Here is a 27,493-nt window from a genome sequence, read left to right on the forward strand (position 1 = left end):
TTTCTTGATAACAATTTTTATTAAAATGTTTACTAATAAAATTCCTATTCATCTAAATAAACTTAATATAATTTTTAAATAGTTACTTGTAAATAAATTAAATTTTATTTTAATGAATGAATGTTTGTTTGCAGATATGTTAGGCATTTAGATACTACAGTTCATGCTATTCATATTAAGACAAAACTTTGTCAGCTAGTAGAAGCTATGATGTCAAGGAGAGATGACTTAGCATTCCGTCAAGAAATGAAGTTTCGCAACAAAATGGTTGAATATTTAACAGATTGGGTGATGGGAAACAGCCATCAGATTGCACCACCTGGTTCTGGTGATGTAACAGCTCTTACCAGAGATTTAGATCAGGCATGTATGCAAGCTGTTGCTGCTCTGCTAAGAGGATTACCTCTTCAACCTGAAGAGAGTGACAGAGGAGATCTATTGGAAGCTAAATCACAGTTATTTTTAAAGTAAATATAGTTTTTAATCATAATGAAATTTTTTAATTTTAATAATTTGAGAATTTATAGATTTAATTTTATATAATGCTTATCTAAAAGAAAAATTTAATGCAATAAAAAATGTTTAATATTTTTTTCCAGATATTTCACATTATTTATGAATTTGCTCAATGAATGTAGTGAAACTCCTGAAGATAAAGATGTTGCAAGACATCGTGTACAGTCATCTAAACTTAGTGAACTAAGGACATGTACAATACAAGCAATGTCAAATCTTCTTAGTGCAAATATTGATAGTGGATTGATGCATTCCATAGGTATAATTTTTTTTTTTAAGCAAAAAGTGATTTATTTCATTTTCAATAAATTATTTTTTTACACAAAACAGCCATTTGATACAAATATTAACCTTTATTATTTTATTTTCCAACAATAGGTTGCATATTTTTCATAAATAATTATTTATGAAAAAATTTAATATCAAATAAAACATTTTTATATAATTTACTTGTATTACTTATTATTTAGTATTTTCTTTTTTTTCAATAAAAAGTATTAAAAATGTATTTGAATCTATACAACTGAATATAGTTTAACCATCTCAGCACAAATATTATTAAATTGTAAAAGGAACTGAATAATGTTACAAAATGTCAGAATTATTAGTAGGCATAGATTTAATACAGTCCCGTATCTAAAGAGAAATAATAGCTTTAATAACAGAACTATCACTTGAAGAAATGTAAATAAATTTACTTGATTTTAACTCTAGTTGATTTTCTATTCAAAATAACCTTTTAATAAATAAAGCTTTTGATTTTTCAGGTTTTTATATTAGACATAGTTATTATAAGTACAAGGTGATTCACTTGGGACTGAACACTTGTTTTATTCAATATGTCTTGATTGCATAGTGATATTTAAATAATATGTAATGTAAAATGGGACCTTTCGGGTCAGCACCTCTTTAGTGCCCTGTCAGGATTGACACCATTGTGTTTATCAGAACACAGAAGCCAAGACGGCAATTACTACATCACACCATCGCGCAAGCGGTCCTGTAAGTGGACAGACGGATTCGTAATGTCAGCCGATCGAGAGACAGCATGTGGAAGAGACTTGAACTACAATTAACACTTAACAAGGATTTAATTAAAATTAAATTGGATAACGTACAGAGGTTCTTAAGTTTTGTTGGAGAGAGAGAGAGAGTTCACATAAGGTTCGCGTGGTAATAAATACCTTCGGTAACAGATATCCCAATCAGGGTTGTATCAAATCGGAGAACCAGGTAATAGTTCTTCTTATAGGCTTTTTCAAGATTTGTCCAAGGGTGAAATATCCAGTCAAAATGACCTGTTGAAATATCCAGGCTCTATTGTGCACTAACACAAAAAAAAAATTGTTGATAAAGGTTATCCTACAGAATGGGTGATGACTTCTTTCCTCTCCAAGGACTAAAACGGCAACTGACTCTTTTCAGCCATTTCTGGCGATATTCACAGACGATTTTGGCCATGCAGAGGTTAATAGTTCATGAGAAAGCGTCATGTTGCCTCCGAGAAAATGTAATGGGAGACTTTCTCAGGTAGCTATGAACAATAATCGTTACATCTCTCGAACAGTGTTAATATTAAAGACTAGTTCTAATATAGGAATTTCTGCTACTTCACAGAAATATATCTTGGTCAATTGCTTCATCATGGAATAAAGAATCATTGTTTGTATTTTATATGCCTCTTTTCATTTTATATGGAGATATTTATATAATAAATGTCCAATCCCAAGTGAATTACCTGTACTATCCTTACAGTTTTGTAATCCATATTAAATTGTAGCATATTTGATATGCAATACTATCACTTGTTTCAGCAATTTTGTAAATTGTCCAAAATAATAATTATATATTACATATTGATACATATATTTATTAAAAAATATCATATCCGTTTAATAATGAAAACTTTTTGCCAGTTTTGTTCTGTTCTTTCTATAAACAAACACAAAATGTAAAATTTATAATTGTTATCATTTTTATGTGGAATATCAGTGATTCATGAAACTATAATAGTATCTGAAGTGCTTTTTACATCACTTATATTGCTCACATTATTTGCTTTACTTTTAAATAATTTTAAATTAAAAGTCAGAGTTACAATATTTTAATTATGAAGTAGAAAATGTATTGGAATTTCTATTCAATTAATGAACATCATATTTTGTTCTTGAAAGAATTTGTATTTGTAATGTGTTTATATTTAGTACTGAAAATCAACTATGATATATGTCAATTAGAAATAGACATTTATGATTAATAGTGATTGTGAAAACAGCATAACCTCTCAACTAAAACAAGAAATGTTAAAATATTTAATTAAATGCATAATATTACAACAGAATCAGATAAAAAGTTAAGGCAGTTTTTTGCAATTGATAAAAAGCTATTGGAGAGTTTTTTGATGAAAGCAGCAATTTATCACAACTATTTTTAATTAATTTATTGTTGTGATGATTTTTTTTAAGTCAAATTAGTGGAAGTTTCTGAAAATAAATTGTTTCTAATATCTTATTTATAGAAAGGAACTAACTGCTGATAATGTAACTGTTCCAACAATTATATTGTCATATTGTTACTTGAATTAGTGTTGGATTGAAAATTTGTGAAAACCAGGTGCCATTCATAGGTATAACCTGGGGTGAAAATGGGAGTAAGAAAGAGGGAGGAAAGAGCAGTGTGGGGTAAATAGCATAGTGTTTAGAGAAGTGAATGAAAATAGTGTCATATTGGTACTGTAAAAATGAGCATTGTCATAAATTGATAACTTCGTATTGCTTATTTCAGAGTATCATCATCACATTATTTCTTGCACATGGAATATAAAATACTGTTGAGCAACTTTACAATATTTCTACAATTCAGATAATTCATGAAGAGAATATAATGACACAAGAAAATGACATATAATCTTTTTTACTTTTCCAATAGATTACATAAGTTTTAAACTTTTCTCAAAGCAAAAAAATTATACTTGTTTCAACCTGTTGTTGCTTTTTTTAAAATTAGCCTAAAATTATAAATTTCTTTCAATGATAGTATATTCAAGAAAATAGTCTTCTTTTTTCCTCTTTGTGAGTGACATTATTTTAGATGTGAGAGGTTTATTGCATATATTTAGCTTTTCAGCCATTAATTTTCTGAAAACTTCTTGATATTCGATATATCTCATTGTGTTGATATTAAATTTATATACTGTATTTAAATTTTATCATAAATATTTAGAAATATTCAAGAAATTTCATTTGTCTTAAAGTTTTTATTACTTATGCATTTTTCAAATACTTTGCAGGTCTGGGTTATCATAAAGATTTACAAACTAGAGCTGCTTTTATGGAAGTATTAACAAAAATTTTACAACAAGGAACAGAATTTGATATGTTAGCAGAAACAGTGTTAGCAGATCGTTATGAACAGTTAGTGCAATTAGTTACAATGATTGGAGATAAAGGAGAACTTCCTATTGCTATGGCATTAGCAAGTGTTGTTATTACTCCTCAAATGGTAATTAATTTTGTTTAATATTAAATGAAAGCAATTATGTATTTAAATAAAATACATTATATAAATTTCAATGAAATAATATGTTATTTTATTGATATAATTGAATTAATTTTATAACAGCAGATTTATAAGTTTTTTATGTTTTAATGCATTTTGATTCTTTTACTAATTTTCAAAACATATTATCTTGAAATCAGATTAATCCAAAAGCTGTAATACAAAGAATCTATAAAATATTAACAGATGTTAAATTGATTAAGTAAATATTCAAAGTTGCAAAATACATAATTTTGCAATTTTGATATATAATCCAATCCTGGAATATTGAATTATTAATATAATATTAATATATATTATAATAATTTCACATAAAACAGTTTAAAATATCTTGTTCTTATAAATAAAGAATTGAAAATGTAGATCTCATTTGAAATATATCAATGATTTATAGGCTTTAATGTGTTTAATGTAATTGTATTTAAGCTATTGAATTTAACTCATTTTATATAAGATGATTAATTGACATAATAGATATATTTGTGATATGAATGTAAATAAATAAATCAAAAATTAATTTTTGTTATTTTTAGTTTATCATAGTTCTAAAAAGTTCGTATTATTATTATATTTTAAACAATATAAATAGATCCATTAANTGAATTTTTGTCAATAAATGATCCATTAAATTGTGTATATATTGTGTTGACCTGAATATAAGTCAACTCCCAATTTTAGAATCCTTAGTTTTTGAAAAAAAATTAGGACCTTATAGATTGACCAATATAGATTGACATTTTATTATTAATTTTATTTTCATACAAAAAATCAGCAATTGAATTTAAAAAATTTGGAAAGTTCTTGGAACAATATTTCATCACTTTCATCATCATCAGAACTTTCATTGTCATTATTCCTGTTTTCTATTTCATTGCCATTGTGGTCTTTGGCCTTCTATATCATTCTCTGTTCTGATTAAGTTGTTGGTAATATGACACTTCTTAGTCTTTTGTAATTGTGTCTTTACCAATGATCTTTCATAATTCTGCTGTTGTTCTAACTTTTACAATAATAAGTGAAATTTTTATTACTTTTTATATATTATATATGCCATTGATGAGTTTGATAATTAGCAGTATTCAAATAATTTTTTTTTCAAAATTTACTTGAAAATAAAATTTTTTAAAACTTTATATTTACAAATATCTGAGAATCAATTAGCATAAATGAATTTTTGATTTATTTTTTTAGTAATTTTTACAAATTGCATTTAAATCATACCTAGTCAATCAGAAAATTGCATTCAGGTGTGTTATAGAAAAAATATATGCATTGAACACCTATATTATAAGTGACAAATTGTAACTTATTGCTTTTTTTTTTCTTTTTGTCTATATGAATAGAAATGAAGTTAATAAAAGCTATAGAGCAAAATCAAAACAATGTTTTATGTACATTGTCCTATGTACTATAGATTGCTCAACATATGCATCATGCAAACATTATAGTAAAATGATATATTACTTGTAGTACTAGCATTAAAGTATGATATTCTGGTGTAATACATATACAAGGTCTGTTCAAAAAGTATCGGACCTTTTTTTTCCGCCTAAACCAATGATGTGCGAGAGGCCTCCTTCGGTGCAGTTGTGGAGAGGACAGTCATGCACAGCCCTGAATTTTTTCCCGCCTGCAAGAAGCGTCAGTCGTTGGCAATCGGCCTATGAGTGAGGTCATGTAGCGCGCTCTCGTCGGATTCCACTAAGCTGGAAAATGACTGAACAACGTGAGCAGCGATATTACATCAAATTTTGCCAAAAACCTTGGCGATACCCGAGTGTAAACCATTCGCAAGATTCAGCAGGCTTTCGGGGACGATCCTCGAGGCCAAAAAAAGCGCGTCAGGTCCGCAGCAATATCAAAGGTCATGTTGACAGTTTTTTCGACTCTCGTGGGGTGGTGTGTCGTGAGTATGCACCACAAGGCCAAACCATCGCAAAGGAATACTACCAGGAGGTCCTTCGTCATCTTTCCGATACAGTGCGACGCAAACGACCAGATCAGTGGTCAATCAGAACTTGGCAGCTCCATCTTGATAACGCATCCGCTTATTCTGCGCATCTGATTCGGGCTTTCGTCGCCAAACACAATACTCCTGTGGTTCGTCACACTCCGTACTCTCCCCACATGGCTCCGTGTGACCTTTGGCTATTTCCCAAGCTGAAAATGCCACTAAAAGGAACCCGAATTTAGTCGAGAGAAGACATCGTGCGAAATCCGACGGACCGGCTGATGGCCATTCCAAAAGATGCGTTCCAGCAGTGTTTCCAGCAATGGCAGGAACGCTAGGAGAAGTGTATGCATTACCAAGGAGACTACTTTGAAGGGGATTAGGGTTTCTTACCTCAAAATCGATAAATTTATTTTTGCCGACCAAAGGTCCGATACTTTTTGAACAGACCTTGTATTTACAACTACATGTTTTGTTTTAGCTAACATGTAAGTTAAGTTAAACAAATCATACACTTAAAATGTTTCCTGATGTACTATATCTATTAAAAATTATGGATTATTTTTATAAAATTTTTCATATAATTAATTGATTAAATTCATCTGTACAAATTTTCAAAAAATAATAAAAATTTACCAAAAAATGAGTATTTACATAAGAATAAAGTTTTTACTTTGTTTAATAATTACCTGTTTTTGTTTTAAGAAGTAAACTACTACAAAATTTTTTATATATGTCTTTTAATAAGTAGTAAACATAATTTGAGTTTTCTTTATAACATACGTAACTTTATTCAAATATTTATTAATCTTATCATAAATAATCAGTAAAATATTTTTCAATGATTATTTATCTTATAAATTGTCATCTTACATTTGTCATTTTAATAGTTAAGAACATTAATATTTTAGTAATTCAAGAACAATTATCAATTATTAGAATGCTTAGAATCTAAAATTTGAGTTATCCAAACATGTTCTAAATTCTTTAAGAAATAAAAATTTAATTTGATTTAATTTTTAATGAAACCTAAAAGAAAAACTACAAATCTTTAACTGATAAGTAAGAACTATTCTTAATTATTGTTTGATTAAAATTTTATAGTTATAATTGACAAAAATATGAAAATTTTATTGAGAATGAAGAAATAATCACCACAAATTTATATTAATAATCCATGATTTCTGTATTCAGAATAATGTAATGCATTCTTTATTTTAATGTTCTTTATAAACAGTGAATTATTTGAAATACACAAAGATAGTCTGAGTTTTGATAATTTTTGTATGTGCTAAATGTAAGCAATAAAAAATCATTGATATATAATACACTTATATGGTAGATTAAAATTAGTGTAATCAAAAATATCATTATTAGTTATTTAATAATATCAAAATTAGCATATCTCAAAACATATAAGTTAAAATATTTCACTTATTGTAAATAGTATTGGTTATAATTATTGTTGTCTTAGGAGAAAAAAAATCCTTGTTCTATCAACCTAAACATATAACTGATAATGCATAATTGATCCATGTTTAATATTTAAAGCACTGGTGCTTTAAACACGGATCAGTTTAATCATTATTTACTTAAAATACATTAGTTTAAATTGTTGGTATTTCTTCAATTATATGCTAATTGTTAGTAAAGGCATTACTACAAAAGCAGCAGATAAACTATACTAGATAAATTATTAACCAATACAATCATTATAATTTATACAATAAGTAGCACATTCATTAATTGTTTTAACGTATATTTTTAATGCTAAATTTGATAAGATCAAAATTTGTATTAATTGTAGTTTTATTTACTTACACTGCTAACAAGTAAGTATTATCAGTTGATTATCGTCATCAGTATAGGCAAGTTCCAGAGTGTATGATAAGCAGATTTTACTGTAATATAAAAAGACTTGAAAAATCAAAATTAATTTTAGATAGTTTGTCAAATATTTCTTTATATTAATTAGCAGAATTAATANTCGTCATCAGTATAGGCAAGTTCCAGAGTGTATGATAAGCAGATTTTACTGTAATATAAAAAGACTTGAATAATCAAAATTAATTTTAGATAGTTTGTCAAATATTTCTTTATATTAATTAGCAGAATTAATACATATCTAATTTTCTCTCTTTTTTTTTTTTTTTTTTTTTAGATATTGTGATAAGCATTAGTATGATTTTACAGAAAGATCTACTTATTAAAATTTCATCACACATTATACATTATACTAATAGATATTTTTAAATATGTATGTGTATGACTTTGAAAATTAAAAAAATTAACATTTGATAAACAAAGAAATTATGGATTGTTAACTCGAATTTCCTTCCATTGCAAAAAAATGAGTATTTACATAAGAATAAAGTTTTTACTTTGTTTAATAATTACCTGTTTTTGTTTTAAGAAGTAAACTACTACAAAATTTTTTATATATGTCTTTTAATAAGTAGTAAACATAATTTGAGTTTTCTTTATAACATACGTAACTTTATTCAAATATTTATTAATCTTATCATAAATAATCAGTAAAATATTTTTCAATGATTATTTATCTTATAAATTGTCATCTTACATTTGTCATTTTAATAGTTAAGAACATTAATATTTTAGTAATTCAAGAACAATTATCAATTATTAGAATGCTTAGAATCTAAAATTTGAGTTATCCAAACATGTTCTAAATTCTTTAAGAAATAAAAATTTAATTTGATTTAATTTTTAATGAAACCTAAAAGAAAAACTACAAATCTTTAACTGATAAGTAAGAACTATTCTTAATTATTGTTTGATTAAAATTTTATAGTTATAATTGACAAAAATATGAAAATTTTATTGAGAATGAAGAAATAATCACCACAAATTTATATTAATAATCCATGATTTCTGTATTCAGAATAATGTAATGCATTCTTTATTTTAATGTTCTTTATAAACAGTGAATTATTTGAAATACACAAAGATAGTCTGAGTTTTGATAATTTTTGTATGTGCTAAATGTAAGCAATAAAAAATCATTGATATATAATACACTTATATGGTAGATTAAAATTAGTGTAATCAAAAATATCATTATTAGTTATTTAATAATATCAAAATTAGCATATCTCAAAACATATAAGTTAAAATATTTCACTTATTGTAAATAGTATTGGTTATAATTATTGTTGTCTTAGGAGAAAAAAAATCCTTGTTCTATCAACCTAAACATATAACTGATAATGCATAATTGATCCATGTTTAATATTTAAAGCACTGGTGCTTTAAACACGGATCAGTTTAATCATTATTTACTTAAAATACATTAGTTTAAATTGTTGGTATTTCTTCAATTATATGCTAATTGTTAGTAAAGGCATTACTACAAAAGCAGCAGATAAACTATACTAGATAAATTATTAACCAATACAATCATTATAATTTATACAATAAGTAGCACATTCATTAATTGTTTTAACGTATATTTTTAATGCTAAATTTGATAAGATCAAAATTTGTATTAATTGTAGTTTTATTTACTTACACTGCTAACAAGTAAGTATTATCAGTTGATTATCGTCATCAGTATAGGCAAGTTCCAGAGTGTATGATAAGCAGATTTTACTGTAATATAAAAAGACTTGAAAAATCAAAATTAATTTTAGATAGTTTGTCAAATATTTCTTTATATTAATTAGCAGAATTAATACATATCTAATTTTCTCTCTTTTTTTTTTTTTTTAGATATTGTGATAAGCATTAGTATGATTTTACAGAAAGATCTACTTATTAAAATTTCATCACACATTATACATTATACTAATAGATATTTTTAAATATGTATGTGTATGACTTTGAAAATTAAAAAAATTAACATTTGATAAACAAAGAAATTATGGATTGTTAACTCGAATTTCCTTCCATTGTAATGTGAAAAGTTTTAATTAGGCAATATTGGATAATTAAATATTGTATAAATGAGAAAACAAAAACTTAATTTGTATTCAGTTTTACATATTTTTATTTATATGTGCTTTTAGGATTCAAAAAATTTTAAAGTACATTCAAAATAATTCTATCTTTGTTTTAAAATTGTTTTTAATATTTCAGTTTGATATTTCAAATGTATTAGTAAAGAAAATAAGAATTTTATTTTATTAGTGCACATAAGTATATATTTAATACATATATCACAATCTGTAAATAAAAACCATAAATTTTAGTTAAAATATATCTACATCTTAATATATGTGTGTATTTTATTTTTATATAGGATGAACTAGCCAGAGTTTTTGTAACCTTATTTGATGCTAAACATCTTTTATCACCATTATTATGGAACATGTTTTATAAAGAGGTATAGTTATTTACTGTTTTAGTTTATTTAACCAGTTAAATCTTAAAATAAGTTATAAAGTTTTATTTTAAAAAAAATAAAATTATTATTTTCAGGTTGAAGTTTCTGACTGTATGCAAACATTGTTTCGTGGTAACAGTCTTGGTAGTAAAATAATGGCCTTCTGTTTTAAAATATATGGAGCTAGTTATTTACATAGTTTATTAGAACCACTTATCAGACCTTTGTTAGAACAGCCAAATATAAGTTATGAAGTAGATTCAGCAAGNTCTTTTTTTTTTTTTTTTTTTTTTAGATATTGTGATAAGCATTAGTATGATTTTACAGAAAGATCTACTTATTAAAATTTCATCACACATTATACATTATACTAATAGATATTTTTAAATATGTATGTGTATGACTTTGAAAATTAAAAAAATTAACATTTGATAAACAAAGAAATTATGGATTGTTAACTCGAATTTCCTTCCATTGTAATGTGAAAAGTTTTAATTAGGCAATATTGGATAATTAAATATTGTATAAATGAGAAAACAAAAACTTAATTTGTATTCAGTTTTACATATTTTTATTTATATGTGCTTTTAGGATTCAAAAAATTTTAAAGTACATTCAAAATAATTCTATCTTTGTTTTAAAATTGTTTTTAATATTTCAGTTTGATATTTCAAATGTATTAGTAAAGAAAATAAGAATTTTATTTTATTAGTGCACATAAGTATATATTTAATACATATATCACAATCTGTAAATAAAAACCATAAATTTTAGTTAAAATATATCTACATCTTAATATATGTGTGTATTTTATTTTTATATAGGATGAACTAGCCAGAGTTTTTGTAACCTTATTTGATGCTAAACATCTTTTATCACCATTATTATGGAACATGTTTTATAAAGAGGTATAGTTATTTACTGTTTTAGTTTATTTAACCAGTTAAATCTTAAAATAAGTTATAAAGTTTTATTTTTAAAAAAATAAAATTATTATTTTCAGGTTGAAGTTTCTGACTGTATGCAAACATTGTTTCGTGGTAACAGTCTTGGTAGTAAAATAATGGCCTTCTGTTTTAAAATATATGGAGCTAGTTATTTACATAGTTTATTAGAACCACTTATCAGACCTTTGTTAGAACAGCCAAATATAAGTTATGAAGTAGATTCAGCAAGGTATTTTTCATTTTATGAAATAAAAATAAATATTTGATTTTTAATTACTTATATATTAAAATATATAATGAGTATAGGTTGGAAACAGGTGAAGATGTTGAAGAAAATCGCCGAAATCTACTCTCTCTCACTCAAAAAGTTTTTAATGCAATTGTTTCTTCAGCAGATAAGTTAGTTTTTATTTTGAAATTATGTTTTAATATGAATTTTATATTAAATTAACTTTGCAATGTTTTAATGAAAATAAATTGTTTTTTGTACTAAAATAATTATTTATTTTAATTCGTGTCCTAACTTTTTCTTCTGGAATTAAAACTTATTTTCCTTACTTTCAAACATTTGATTTATCATTAATTTTTGTACATCAGCAGTACACTTGTCAAAAGTATCAAGATGCTTATAGGTTCTTCCTGCTGTTGCATAAGCTGTTGCTGATAAAGAATACATAATTCTCCTTTTGCTGCTATTACTCCAGAGATCCTTCTTTTACTGGTATTACAGCACTGACCCTTCAGGATAGATTTCCTACTAACAAGGGAACTGTCAGAGTGTCTTCTAATAAATTTTAATAAAATTTAGTTAATAACTACGTTAAAAGTGTACAAACTCTATTTTAAATTTGTAGCATTCACTAAAAGTGTTGATCAGAGTTATTAGCAATCAAATTTTGCACTACTTTATAGTAGTTTAGCACAATTACGCAAATTTTTAGAAGTGAAAGGGTCGCGGAGGAAGACTGCGATATTACATATAAAATAAATTCTGGAATTTTAAAAAATGGTTGAATAATTAATAAAATTTTGTATACTTTTAACATAATTATTAACTAAATTTTATTAATTCTTCAACCATTTTTGAAAATTCCAGAATTTATTCTATATGTAATATCGCCGTCTTCCTCCGCAACCCTTTCACTTCTAAAAATTTGCATAATTGTGCTAAACTAGTATAAAGTAGTGCAACATTTGATTGCTAATAACTTTGATCAACACTTTTAGTGAATGCTACAAATTTAAAATAGAGTTTATATACTTTTAACGAAATTATTAACTAAATTTTATTAAAATTTATTAGAAGACACTCCGACAGTTTTCTTGTAAGTTTTGATATACTTTTGATTGAATTTTTTGCCATTATTCCTATAGCATCTGGAACAACTGATGTGTGCTTGTTGGCAAGGTTGGTCTGGTACATAGTCATTGCTCCAGTTCATCTCATAAATATTCTATGGGGTTGAGGTCAGGCTTTCAGTTAACCAGATAAGTTCTTCCATGTCATTCTTTTGAAACCACAGAGCTATGTACTTTGATTTTTCAGTATAACACACAAGTTGTGTTATGTCGAAAGAGCTAAGCCCCTATTCCAAACTGTTGCAATAATGTCGGTAGTGCAGAATTGTCCAAAATGGATTGATAAGCATCAGATATTACAGATTCATTCAGAGAAACCAATGGATTCAGCCTAAACTAACTAATTTCAAATTTTTTGGGTCCAGAGAAGCCAAAATTTGAAATTCAATACAGGGCATAAATTCAAAGCACATTGGCAATATCACAATTTTTTATCAGTCATTTTGTTGTAAAGTCAATGTGTTTTAAAGTTAGTCATTTATTAACTATTTGATTAAAACAAAAAGTCATTCCTATCTAACTGGTGAACTTTTGGAGGGAAACTTGCAGATTACTGTGTACATTATCAAACCTAATATCAAAAGATTGACCAAAAAAAATGTTAATTTTCTCATTAGGATTATTAAAATAAACTATAGTAAGGCTTACCAGTTTACAGTAGTTATATAAATAATAAGATTTATCAGTGTAGAGTAGGAAATATAAACAAGTTACTATCAGTAACTTATTTACATTTATTTTTTTATAATGAAGATAGTTCTTCCAATAAGTATATTTTATTACAAGTGTCTGTAACTTCAAAACATTTTTTCAAGTGTGGCATTTTTAGTTTGATGGATGATGATATTTGTTTTTAATGTTGTGTTATTATAGGGTGCAATATTTGCCACATATATGATATTGCCAAATTATATTAATATTAATAGAAATAAGAAATAATTGAGGAGCTTGGTGGAAAACCAATATATTCCACATTAGAAAGATTTCAAGAAACAAGATGATTTGTGTTTTAATTCACTTCAATATGCAACATTTTATTAATGTAGATGTCTCTGGGACTGACATACAACTGAATGATGAAAGTTTCTTTGAATTTAGATCAATGATGCACAAATTCAAATTTGTTAATAACTCATTTCTTTGTAGTTTAGCAGAATGCACTGTTTTTCCACCAAGCTCCTCAATTAATATTATAGTTAGTTTTAAGGATCATCTTCCCTCAAATAAACTGCAAATTGTTTTAAATTGTTAAATGTGCAAATTGTTACTAAGGAGGGTACTCCTTAGTAAGAGAATAAAACTACCTTGTGGCTTGTCTGCCTTTTGGTTCAAGTGAGAGTAGTCCTTGGGTACTGAAAGGTTGTGCATCACTGCTTTAGGGTATCAATACAAGCAGAAAAAGCACTAATTTTTTATGTACTGATACTCTAAAAGTATCAATATATCAATATTACTTTTGAATCAATTAAAGAACCAGGAACTGAGTAATCTTTGTTAATTAAACACCAAATAAGGTTAACATACAATTATTTTACATTAAAAAAAGAAGTCTTATAGGTTCCAATAAGTCACCAAAATACTTCACTTTTACTGATTTCTCTTTGTAAATATAATATCCATATTTAATATCTTATTAGTAAATAAAAAGATATTAAACATGGATATAAATATCCACTAAGAGAAATTAGTAATAATCATAAACAAAAACAAATTTATTTTTCTGACTGAAAAGTTCAATTCAGATTTACTAAAGATATTTTTTTACATAATTTGAATTATTTGAATTTAAAAAGTCTCATTAGCAAATCTTTAAATATACAGTATTGTGTACATTAACTAGTTTTTCAGTTATATAATCTATCTTAACCAAAAACTTACTTTTTAGTAATTTTATAAATATATCTGCAAAACAGATTTTTGATGGCTGAATATTCATTTAATAAGAGAAGCTCGAAGAATTGGGTATTAAATAGGATTTTGAGATTTTAGACCTGTATCCTCCTGTATCCTGTGTTTCCAATCTGACCCCCTAAACTTTCACCTTAGGAGCCCAGATATGCTTCTAAGATTTTCAAAGTACTTCAAATCATGCTTATGTTTTTTGTAACAATATTATGTAAAGTGAAAGATGAATATTGTTCAGAAGTCCTATTAATTAATGAATTTTTTTTTTAGTTCTCTTGTAAGCGGTTAAAATGTTGTCTTCTTGATTGAAAATCTTATTTATGTTTTACTAATAATTTCACTTTAGTAAATTATAAGCATTTATTTTCATTATTAAAATAATGTTTATCTTTTATGTAATTTTCTTTTTGTAACATATTATTCAACATCATTCAAAAATATTAATTGTTTATCACATTATAACATTAAATTTATTTATATATTTTTATTTTTACTCTAGATTTCCACCTCAGCTTCGTAGTATGTGTCATTGCTTGTATCAAGTATTAAATAAAAGATTCCCTAATTTTCCACAACATATAAGTGCTGTAGGAACAGTAATTTTTTTAAGATTCATTAATCCTGCAATAGGTAAGATGATGATGTATATATAAAATTATTATTATATTGAAAGTAATAGGTTATTTTACTAACATTAATTAATTAAATTAGTATGTTGTTTAATTTCTAAATTAGCACTTAGTTTCTAGCACTTTAATACTAGATAATTAAAGAGTCTTAAATTTTAGTAATGTGATATTTACTTTATAAAGTTGTCAAATATATTGTCTATTTATATAAATCTTTAAGAAATTTGTAATATTAAGATATATTTTAATTAAAAACAATATTTGCGTAATATAAGATTTATTATCTGAAATATTTTATTGTGAAAATTTAAATTAAATTATTTTCATAATTCATAAATAGCAAGTTTTATTTAATTTTATAATGTTTCATTAAAAAAACAAGACTTATAATCTGTTTGCAAAAAAATCCAGCAATAAGTTGTGTAATTTTCTTGGCAACAACAATTAAAACTGCATGTTGCACCATCTGTTATATTTTATTTTAAAAACTTTTTATATAATTAATTAGTATAAAATGGCAAAAAGCTTATTTTTTGGGGTAAGGAAGAGTTTTATTAAAAAAAATTGTAAATGCTGATCATGAGTAAAATCTTCATTAAATCCAACCGTACTTGAGACATGACACCCAACCCCATCTATATCCCCACACCTTAACTTTTAATCACCAAAATTTAATAGCATCAATCCCCTAATACACAAACCTTCCTATGAAATTCAGAAATTTTCGACAAAAGGCACAGGAGTTATTAAGTTTCAAAGTGGATGAACAAAATCATGCTCCCTTAAACACACTAATATTGTAGACAGAAATTAATTTATATATGGAAATCCAGTGAATTTTTTGGTATGGCATGTGTAATGTAATTTAGGAGTACATTTTAATGCAACTGCTGAGTTTCATAGCAAGTAATCAAATGGCTTAGAAAGAAGAATACAAATGTTGCTTTGAGTGCAGAAAGATTATTTCCTTCTTATATAACATTTTGATTACATTAAGGTCATCCTACAGTGTTTTGCTTGTTTTCTAAATTATCCATAAAAGACTGTTGTTCAGAAAACAGGAGATGACTATGAATAGTATTTATGCAATTCATAATAATGTTGAAGCATTTATATCAGAGGAACTGATATGCTTTTATCCATAAATGTCAAGGCCAAATAAAACATTGAAAATGTGAAAATTTTTTTGCATGATATAAGATTTATTATTTGAAAAATGAAGATGTAAAAATAATTAGTTGTTTTTTATATCATAAGAAATAAGCATTATTTTATTTTTTTCTAATAATGGCATATGAAAAGAAGAAATGTATTGAACAAAATTATTTTACATTTGTATATTGTTTAACTATACAAATTTTATACAAGTTGAGCTGTTTCATTCAAAACACAGAAATTTTTTCTTGAATTAAAAAAACAAGTAAAACAGCAAACCCGTATTTGGGACAAGACTATGTCTCGGAGACTCACTACTAAGCAGAATCGCTTTGGCGCTCAAGGGGGATCTCATTCTCATCCTCCAATCTTCTTTGGTATCACTGCTTTTGGGCGCGATTGTTCAAACTTCGCCAGCCATGACCACGAGGTTTTCCACGATGCATTTTCGATGAAATTAACTTATCCAATTTTGAAATTTCTCTCTTGTTGGCATGTTCTGCATGTTGGCCTGGGTTGAATTTTTGTCAATGCATAACGAAAATTTTTCGTTTTTGAAAAAATAATCATGGCTATTGTATCATCCGAAATTATTTTTTTATTTTTCACAAACAATATACAGTTTAACCCGATTATAACGTCATCGGATTTAACAACAATCCTAACATAATGTCAAATTTTTATCGGTTCCATGATTTTACTATACTAGTTAATGTTAAAAAACCTACTTGTAACAACATAAAACCCTGTTTTAATGTCATATTTGAAGCACTCCCAAATTTACAAAATTAGATTACAAATTTTATTTGTCAAAGAAAATACTACATGTTCAGTCCTAGGATCAGAGTCCACTTCCTAGAACAACTGTGCGTAGTACTCTCACCACCTGACTTCAATTTGCTTGTTTGTAGAGAGAGAGTCACCATTTTCTTTTTATTTTGACTCGGTTCTAGGTTCCCTGAGTATCTATAAGTCTGGTTTTTTTTATGTGCGCATGATTTGGGCACCTAATACTCTGTGTCAAATTGCAACTCCTGACATGTACTCCTTCATACCTCTAAGCTGGTAACACAGCAGGCAGTACGATTTTATAAACAAAACATATTCTTGTCAATAAAGTTAGGTCTAAAAAGCTAATTAAAAACTTTATATATAGTATAAATTCCAGTTAAGTATATAAGTCTATTTAATTGTAGAAATATTTTTCAGTTTCATAATAATTTCTTTAATAACTGTTATTATTTTTACTTTTATGTGGTTTACTTTTTTATAAAATTATGAAAATTTCAAACAATTTTCAAAATTATCAGCTGAAAATCAGCAATCTGTCTTTTTATTTGATAAAAGTANGTTAATGTGTATTTAAAGTCAGAAATGCAAACAATTTAAACTACTGTGTGCAAATAACAAATTAAAGCAATGCTTAAAGTACTGGTTGAGATTGGTGATAATTTAACATTATCAGTCATGTGTTGAAGTTAGAATGTAAAAAGATGATTTAAAAATGCTAATTTATATTCAGATAAAAACTATAACTAAAACTCTAATTTTTTAAATTTTTTAAAAATGTGTTTTGGGACATTTTAATTTAGAAAACTGATAGTAATATCTGTGATTACAATTAGCAGGTTCTACTATATTGATAATTATGAAAAAAAAAACCAATCCACTAAACAAAGCATTAATTATAAATAAAATGTACTAACCTTATTGCACTTTGCACTTATTTTTGAAAATTATCACTAATGTTTTCAGTCCACTTCTAGGACTGTCTTCAGGCAGATTTTTGAATTGAATAGAACTCCAATAAAAATATTCTACAGAATGATATATCTCCCTACCTTATTATTATAACAAATGAACGTCTTTATATCGGGAAATGGAAGCATATACTAATACAGAAATCACTTACAGACATAAGCCTGATACATTTAAAATGTTTAGGAATGAGAAGCATCAAGCAGACATCAAAAGAACACTGGGGAACTATAAAATTCCACTCAAGGATAACAGGTTTAGTAGAGACCGTGTATACATTGGGTCTACAAGATCTTTCAAGCAATGTCTTCCTGAACACAAAAGATATCTAAAAGAAGGAAAAAAAAGTATACTATGTATGCCTTGGCTATGGCTAGGGTTTCTTTCCCAGGATTCTCGTCGTTTATTCCCTTTGAGAAAAATCTCGGAAAATTTTATTTTCCCGGGAAATGTCACATTTCAATACTTTTTATAGTTTCTCCATATGAAATGGGTATTGTTGATAAGCAGCCATCTTCAAAATCAAAACGAGGTCTAATGTTAATGTCAAAAATCCTTCAGAACATAGCAAATCATGTAGAATTTAGTAAAGAACAGCATATGCTTCATTTTAATGATTTTCTTCGTGCTAATTTTGAATCTGGTCGAAGGTATAGTTAGCAAATGAATTTGATTAAAATGTCTTTTTAAAATATTTTTCATTTACATTTTTTACCAGTTTGTTTTTTGATTAAATAATTGCTACATAAATTATAATGATTAGTAATATACAGTGGTACCTCTGCTTTACAGTATGTCCGATTCGAAATATGTCCTGTTTGGACGAAACAAATTTTGCTCGGTATACGACTTTTGTTCGGTATACGACTTTTGTTCGGTATACAACTTAATTCAATTATACGCACCATCTATGAACAAATAGCACTATCGGTGTACTAGACCAGACTAAACTTTATTTACAAATTAAAATCAAAAGAAATTTAACAAGTTATAAACTGTGGCACTGCCACAGTTTATAACTTTGTTAAATTTCTTTTGATTTTAATTTGTAAGTGAACTTTTATTATTTTATTAATCATGAATTGCAAAAAGGCAAATGAAAAGCAACAGAAAACTAAAAAAATGACTAGAATCACAATGGAAGTGAAAAAAGAGATTGTTGAGAAATATGAAGGTGGCATGTGTGCCCGAGATTTAACTGTTGCATACGATATTCCGAGAATGACAATATCGACAATTGTGAAAAATAAAGACATTATTAAATCTGCTAACGTTGCGAAAGGGGTTAAATTAATTTCTAAACAGAGATTGAAGACATTAGATCATGTTGAGAAATTGCTTTTGCTTTGGATAACTGAAAAACAGTGTGCTGGCAGCAGCGTATCAGAAGCAATTATTTGCAAGAAAGCTAAAAAGATATATGCTGATCTCATGAAAAATCAAACAGGAACTAGCCAGGAAAGTGAGGTGTTTAAAGCCAGCCATTTTTTTACATGAGAATGGATTAATCATTTTTACATTTCTTCTTATAGGAAAGGTTGTTTGGTGGTGTTCTATTCTGTATAAGTTTAAACATCAGGTATAGATTAAGGTTGTATACTGAGGTTCCACTGTAATAGAATTAATTCACTTATTGTAATCACTTTGAGACATACTTATTCTGGCAATGATAACATTAAGCAGGATAATTAAATAATACTACAATTAGTAGAATTTCTGGTTTGATTGATTCTTACATTAAAAGAACACATTTAAACAATTAAAAATTGTATAAATTAATGAAGTCAGATGCAAAGAAACTGATTAGAACTATAATCAGAGCTATGCAACACACAAAAACCAGTAAAATTAAGATTTCTTTACTTAAATAAAGATTTTTATCTATATACTATGGGCATTGTCAGGTTCAGTTAAAAGAATTATTATAATTATTATAATTAGTAATAATTATAATTAATACATTAATTATAATTATTACTAATTAACAATAATTTCAGTGTTTTTTGCTTTTTTTAGTACCATCTTTAACAACAGTTAATGTGTATTTAAAGTCAGAAATGCAAACAATTTAAACTACTGTGTGCAAATAACAAATTAAAGCAATGCTTAAAGTACTGGTTGAGATTGGTGATAATTTAACATTATCAGTCATGTGTTGAAGTTAGAATGTAAAAAGATGATTTAAAAATGCTAATTTATATTCAGATAAAAACTATAACTAAAACTCTAATTTTTTAAATTTTTTAAAAATGTGTTTTGGGACATTTTAATTTAGAAAACTGATAGTAATATCTGTGATTACAATTAGCAGGTTCTACTATATTGATAATTATGAAAAAAAAAACCAATCCACTAAACAAAGCATTAATTATAAATAAAATGTACTAACCTTATTGCACTTTGCACTTATTTTTGAAAATTATCACTAATGTTTTCAGTCCACTTCTAGGACTGTCTTCAGGCAGATTTTTGAATTGAATAGAACTCCAATAAAAATATTCTACAGAATGATATATCTCCCTACCTTATTATTATAACAAATGAACGTCTTTATATCGGGAAATGGAAGCATATACTAATACAGAAATCACTTACAGACATAAGCCTGATACATTTAAAATGTTTAGGAATGAGAAGCATCAAGCAGACATCAAAAGAACACTGGGGAACTATAAAATTCCACTCAAGGATAACAGGTTTAGTAGAGACCGTGTATACATTGGGTCTACAAGATCTTTCAAGCAATGTCTTCCTGAACACAAAAGATATCTAAAAGAAGGAAAAAAAATGTATACTATGTATGCCTTGGCTATGGCTAGGGTTTCTTTCCCAGGATTCTCGCCGTTTATTCCCTTTGAGAAAAATCTCGGAAAATTTTATTTTCCCGGGAAATGTCACATTTCAATAATAATTTATCATGTCATTTTCTTTCTATCATTTATTATACGAAAAGTTGCGTTTTGAAGACTCACCTAAGAGAGAAATTTTGAGGTTTCATGCTGCATATTATTTATTACTGTACCTATGTTTTACAAGTCTCTACCTGTTAGTTCATGTAATATCTATGTATTGCATTTGCGCATCATTGAGTAGCAGAGCACTCACTGAAAGTAAATATCACTCATCGCACTTTAGTTTTGAATTTGCATTTATAAGTTGAATTTGTTAGGATATAAATGGGAATGTAAGCTTTATCATTTGTAACTGTAAGTGTGATTATTTGAAATTTCTCTATTATTTAATTACTCATATTTTACAACAATTTATTTTAATATAATTTATAAAATAAAACCATTGGCATTTTCAGTTGCAGGTCTTTTTGTGACCAAATTGAGAACTAGATTAAGTGATCAAATTTATAAGTTTATTTATAAATTTTAATTATAATATTTATAAATTATAAATTATTTATAAATTTATAAGTGGAAATTTATAAGTTTTTTTATTTTTTATTTTTTGAGAGAGATTTTTGTTTTTATAAATTTTTTGAGTAGTATTTTTTATGTTCAACTGCAAATAATTTTATTTTGGAGAAGTTGTATCTTTTGTTCAATTCAAAATAATTGTCTTTTTTCTCATTAAATTTATGGAATAAGTATATTTTTTATTTCATCTTTAGAAATAAAATAGTATTTTTTTCATAATCATTATTATGTTCATTAAAACTCCCAATGAAACACTTTATTTTACTTTCATCTTATAATATAGGAGAACATAAATTAATTGAGTCTAATGCATCTGTATGGGTGAGATTGGCCCTACACTTTTAGTTACTTACTAGAAAATAAATTAAATTATTCAAATTTATTATATTCCTGTATGATATTTTTTATTCATGTGAAATTCTATTTTACTATCTCATCCCGAGATCCAGGGAAAAGAAATTATTTTTACTGTAATCCTGCTGGAGGCAAATTTCCCGGGAAATGAGACACCCTAGCTATGGCTATGTATGCCAGTGAGAACAGGATTACATCAGAACTACAACAGGCTGCCATAATATGACAAACCCATCATAGAAACCAACTTAGGAATTTGAAGGCATTAGAGATTTTTAAAGCAAATGCCAGAGCCTTGTGACTAATTTTAAAAATGAAAAATGGATCTCAAAGGCATGGCAGGCTATGTACTACCTGGTGCTATAACAACCAAAGCTGCACAGATATTTATAAATTCATAAAAAGAAACGTTTGAAATTTGAATACATTGGAGCCAAATAGAACACTACTAACAGCAGGAAGAATCTTTTTTTCAAAATCTTCCTGAAGATGGCTCTAGAAGTGGACTGAAAACATTAGTGATAATTTTCAAAAATAAGTGCAATAAGATTAGTATGTTTTGCTGGTAATTATGTTTCATTAATAATGAAGGGATACACAATAAATAATAGATAATACTGTAATAATTTTTTGAATATAGAAATATAACACTTTGAAGGTTATATTGTGTGTATATACAGGTATACCTCAAGTTACATCGTTCTCGATTATACGTCATTTGTCAATAAATATATGGAAAAATAAAAATAAAGTTTAAGTCATTTTATTCGACTTTATGTCCATTTGCCACAAATATTCAAGTCGTAATATCATTAGAAAAGCGTTAAAGCACATAAAATTATATTAAAATACATACATTTACAGTAAATGTTAATATAACCATCATAAATCCTAGAGAACGAAATATGAAAACATCCATGTTTCTGTGTTGTCATCTTATTTAGCAGTCTTTAAGTGCTCAATATTGGTGTTTTCCACAGTAGCTCCAATATCTACTGTTTGGCGTCGTTGTCAGAGCCACTCGATATTGGTAAATTTAATATAAATTAATTTATTTTCTACTGTCACAAGATAATTTTAATAACTATATTTGTTATTTAACCTTACAAAATCATCTTATTTTATAATGTCTTGGAGCAAACCATATTCACAAATAAAGATGTACTGTAAACATCGCCAAATTGTAAACATGTACATTTACAAGTATGTACATACTGTATGTACATGAATTCATTAATTTAGATTACTTTTTTCTGCACTATATTAAAAACTAAAATTTATTTGTTTGTAAGCTTAAAATAGATTCTTATTAACCATATATTATTAAAAATGCATTTATAAATAAAATACGGAACTGAGAATGGTTATTTGTGGTTTAGCCTAATGACAAGTAAATTTGACTTACGTTGTTTTTTGACTCTTGCCTCTCCTGGAACCAATTACTGACGTAAGGTGAGATATACCTGTATATGTTTCTATAAAAGTCCAAAGTCCAATAATTTTACTCAGGTTAAAAAAGTATTCATATCTATCTGTTGTTTTGTAATATTCTTAAAAATATAAATTAAAGTATTAAAGTAAGGAACAACTTTAAATTCAAAACTAAACAAAATATCTATTTATGGTGGAGTGTCTCCCTCTACAATTTAAAAAATCTTTTTTTCAGTTTTTTTAACAATATTTTTGGTATCAATAGTGTATAAAATTTTTTCAAATTAACTTTCTAACAACAATTTTTTGTATATATATATAAAAAATTATATTACATGTATAATGAAGAAAGTCATTATATTAATACTGAAAAAAATTAATTCAGTTTTAACAATTTAACACAAAAATATATAAATGATAAATAATCAAATTTATTTATAAAATATTTACTGTAATAAAAGTCCTGTAATGAATTGTCACTAACTAGAGATATTTTTTATTCCTGATTTGATTTTTTTTTCTCAATTGCTGGTTTTTATAATTTAAATAATTGGAATATTTTTGTGTATATGATAATTCTCTTTATTTTACAAAATGACTATTGCTGTCATTCTTTCTTGACTGTTCCTGGATCAATAATTTAATAGTAAAAATTTTTTTTTTTTTTAGAATCTAGAATTTCATAATTGATAGAATTATCAGCTAACAGAGTATAGTTTATTACCTGTTTAAAAACAATTTTTTTAATACTTCATTGTTAATCTATTGTTTTCAAATTATAAATTATTTAAGTATAATTTTTAAACTTGAAAAAATTAATATTTCTTGATAATTCAAATGCTAATGCTAAATTAAATTTTTTTATACATTTTACTTAAAGATGGGTGATGCAGATTACTTCAGATTGTGAATCTGTTGATCAAGCAAGCCATAGTATGTCATTTATTAGTGATGCTAACGTTCATGCACTTCATCGTCTGCTATGGAATCATCAGGAGAAGATAGGTGATTATCTTTCAAGTTCCAGAGATCATAAAGCAGTTGGACGTAGACCTTTTGATAAAATGGCAACACTTCTTGCATATCTTGGCCCACCTGAACATAAACCAGTTGATTCCCAGTAAGTGTAGCCAAAAACATTATAATTACAATTTTATTATTTATATTATTATTTTTATAAAATATGACTGAATTTTATATTCAAGTACATTAATGGTATGAGTTCCAATAACAGTTTTTTTTTTACTTGTTCATCATACAAGTAAAGAACAAATGCACCAACACAAATATTGGATGATGCTAAAGGATCACAGACTCTTACTAACAAAAATTGCTGATGAAAATGTAGATACAATAATCATCATCAATAAAATGACAGATGCAAATTTAATTAATAAACATTTATTTTTGTTTTAAGAAGCACTATAAATATCTGAAATAAAATCAAAATAAATAACAAAACTTACAAAAATAAGAAAAATCTTAAATAGTCCCACATTATCAAAATATATTGAATTAGATACAACACACTCAAACATGCATTTCTTTATATTCTAGTGATCTAACATAACCTAACTGTAGGAAAATAAAATCAAAACAATCATAAGTCTGCCTAAGAAATGAATCTAGAAACACAAATAAATGACATTAGACCAAAAAGATTATCTGAATAGTCAAGCTGACTAATAGTTTGATTTGGATAAATTTAGCTAATTTTTTAGTTACCTGATTAAGCAATTTTATCATAATAAGTACATTTAAAAATATGTGTGTGTTTGTCCTAATTAGTTTGTAACATTTTATTCAAGTTAACTTTCAAACAATAACAGTTTGTATCTAAACTCAAAATATATTTTAGTTTGCTATAGATACATAATAATATTTTGATCCCTAAGCATATAGTATTCCTTTCTAAATATTTAAGTGAGCATTTTCTTTATGCCCTGCAACAGAAGTAAATTTAATATTCAAAACATTTAAATNATTTTCGGGTTAGAATTGTTGTAGATTTATAAATATACATCTATTTACATTGTATAAACAATATTTATGGATATATTTTACAAACTGACTCAAATAGAAATTAAAATGTTGGCATATCGATAAATCTTTATTTTTGGATAATTTGAAGAGGTTTCCATTTCATTTTCGAAACAAAAATAAATGGCAAATATAAATTTCAAAAATAAACAAATGGCACATCATTGTATTTCGTCTGGGATTAGCGAAAGGATAATAAATGATAAAGACCTATACAGTGGGATCTCTACGCACCTAACGAATAGGCATTTGCTTACATTAAAAATAAAATAATACAATAATCAGTCTTTTATAAGGCCCACTAGTGGCCAAGCAGTTTCATTCCCTGAACACTGGGAGTTTGGTTGTGAGTTTGCGCCTTGCCAGGACGGACTGGCCACATGGAGTTTTCCAGGTTTACAACACGACTCTAATGCCTGAATAGGGTCCCTTAAAAGACCTCTCGGAAGGCATCTCCCCTTAGGCATATCACCAAAGTGTTGCATTGCTATAACTTAATAAAACAAACAAATAATCTTTTATAATTTCATACAGATAAAGAAAGATATTCTTTACATTTATTAATTATAAAAAATATGTATCAAGGCAATTTTATTATAAGGTTATCTATTTTATTTATGAAAATAAAATGTAAATTCATTTAATGTATTTAAACTGTAATTTTTTGAATTTTTTCAGATGGAGTACTATGGATATGACAAGTACAAAATTTGAAGAAATTATGTCAAAACATAATATGCATGAAAAAGATGAATTTAAATCAATTAAATCTTTAAACATTTTTTATCAAGCTGGGACATCAAAACTTGGAAATCCAGTATTTTATTATATAGCACGTAGATATAAGTAAGTAAGAAGAGATTATTATAGTTATAATGATAATACATTGCATCTTTTAGCATTCTGAGTTTGTATATGTTACTGTATAAAATATGTTTTGTTAGTTTTGAAATACAAAATTCTCTATTTTAGATTTATTTTCTAAGTTCTGTAGAATCTTTTTAAATATTTCTTAATTTAATGTTTTTAGAAATAAACAAATTAGCTTGAAAAAGCTATTCAGTTATTCAGTAATTAATACATTATTTTACAGATGAATTGTGTATTAACCGGTTGTATCCTGAATTTTTTTTAAAATTACAAGTCTCCTCGTCGATATTTTTTGTAAAATATTTTAAAACTGCTATATTTTTTTTAATTTTTGCGCTAGAGACGCGCTGTTTTTTATTTTGTCTATAAACACTTCATTCTCACTGATTATCGTATTTGTTTTAATTATTTACGAAAAAAAAATTTTAAAAAGAGAAAAGTTTTAGGTATTTTCATTTTAAAAAATTAAATTTAAAAAATCGTATTGTTTAACACAGCAGTTACAAAGTTGAAGTGTTTCTACGTATAACAAAACAAACCGCGTCATTCTAGCTTCAATAGAACCCCCGATGTTTACGTTCAAAGATTGGTTTATGACCGGGGTGTGTCAAGTTACACGTACTGTCATGGCGTCGGCTTCCCGGTGTGATAAGCGATACTTATTTTTTTTTATTTTAAAATATTTAAAATTTAATAAATGTTGTGAATATAATTACTTGGATTGGCTTTTTTTTAGGTTGTCTGACTGTAACATCGACAAATCAGTTCATCTCGTCATAAATATTCCCGGGAAACTTCACCTTCCTATAGTATGTCTATGGGAAACCTTCTTGCCGTTAATTGGCTATAAATTTCTTGTTTAGACGCCTTTTATGCTATAATTAGTTAATTTTATTATGACTGAATTAATATTAACCAATGAGTGTTTTCTCAGAACCGCCTATTCAGGATTTTCCCGCGAAGAACCAATGACTTCCAAAATCACGTGTTCAGAGTTAGAACGTAAACAAACGTTGAGAAATAGCTATTTTCTTGATGTTATATCTGTAATTTTACTACTTTTCATGTTATTTGACTTTACTTAGACCAGAAGATTACTCGAAAATTTTTCCAGGAAATTCAACTCTTAACATTACATAATATGAGAAAATATGTAAATAAACGCATGCAAAATTGCGAATTACAGTCAAATATTGTAAAATTAGTTGAAATAATATAAAAATAATATATAGTATGCATTATCTGAGAGGAAA

General features: G+C 26.4%; 1 protein-coding gene across 1 annotated transcript in view; it reads left to right on the forward strand.

The window, feature by feature from the left end:
- LOC111618329 (neurofibromin-like) overlaps positions 1-27,493 on the forward strand; it is a 179,304-nt gene that overhangs the window by 93,452 nt on the left and 58,359 nt on the right. Inside the window, exons 23-32 of the mRNA XM_023359826.1 lie at positions 135-467; positions 600-775; positions 3,806-4,017; positions 10,284-10,367; positions 11,371-11,543; positions 11,621-11,713; positions 15,078-15,208; positions 18,596-18,770; positions 24,211-24,450; positions 26,049-26,216. Of these exons, the coding sequence (XP_023215594.1) occupies positions 135-467; positions 600-775; positions 3,806-4,017; positions 10,284-10,367; positions 11,371-11,543; positions 11,621-11,713; positions 15,078-15,208; positions 18,596-18,770; positions 24,211-24,450; positions 26,049-26,216 (1,785 nt within the window). The remainder of the gene's footprint in view (positions 1-134; positions 468-599; positions 776-3,805; positions 4,018-10,283; positions 10,368-11,370; positions 11,544-11,620; positions 11,714-15,077; positions 15,209-18,595; positions 18,771-24,210; positions 24,451-26,048; positions 26,217-27,493) is intronic.

The sequence above is a fragment of the Centruroides sculpturatus genome, unplaced genomic scaffold, assembly GCF_000671375.1.
Source record: "Centruroides sculpturatus isolate CEXI.00-Female unplaced genomic scaffold, Cexi_2.0 scaffold92, whole genome shotgun sequence".
NCBI lineage: Eukaryota > Metazoa > Arthropoda > Arachnida > Scorpiones > Buthidae > Centruroides > Centruroides sculpturatus.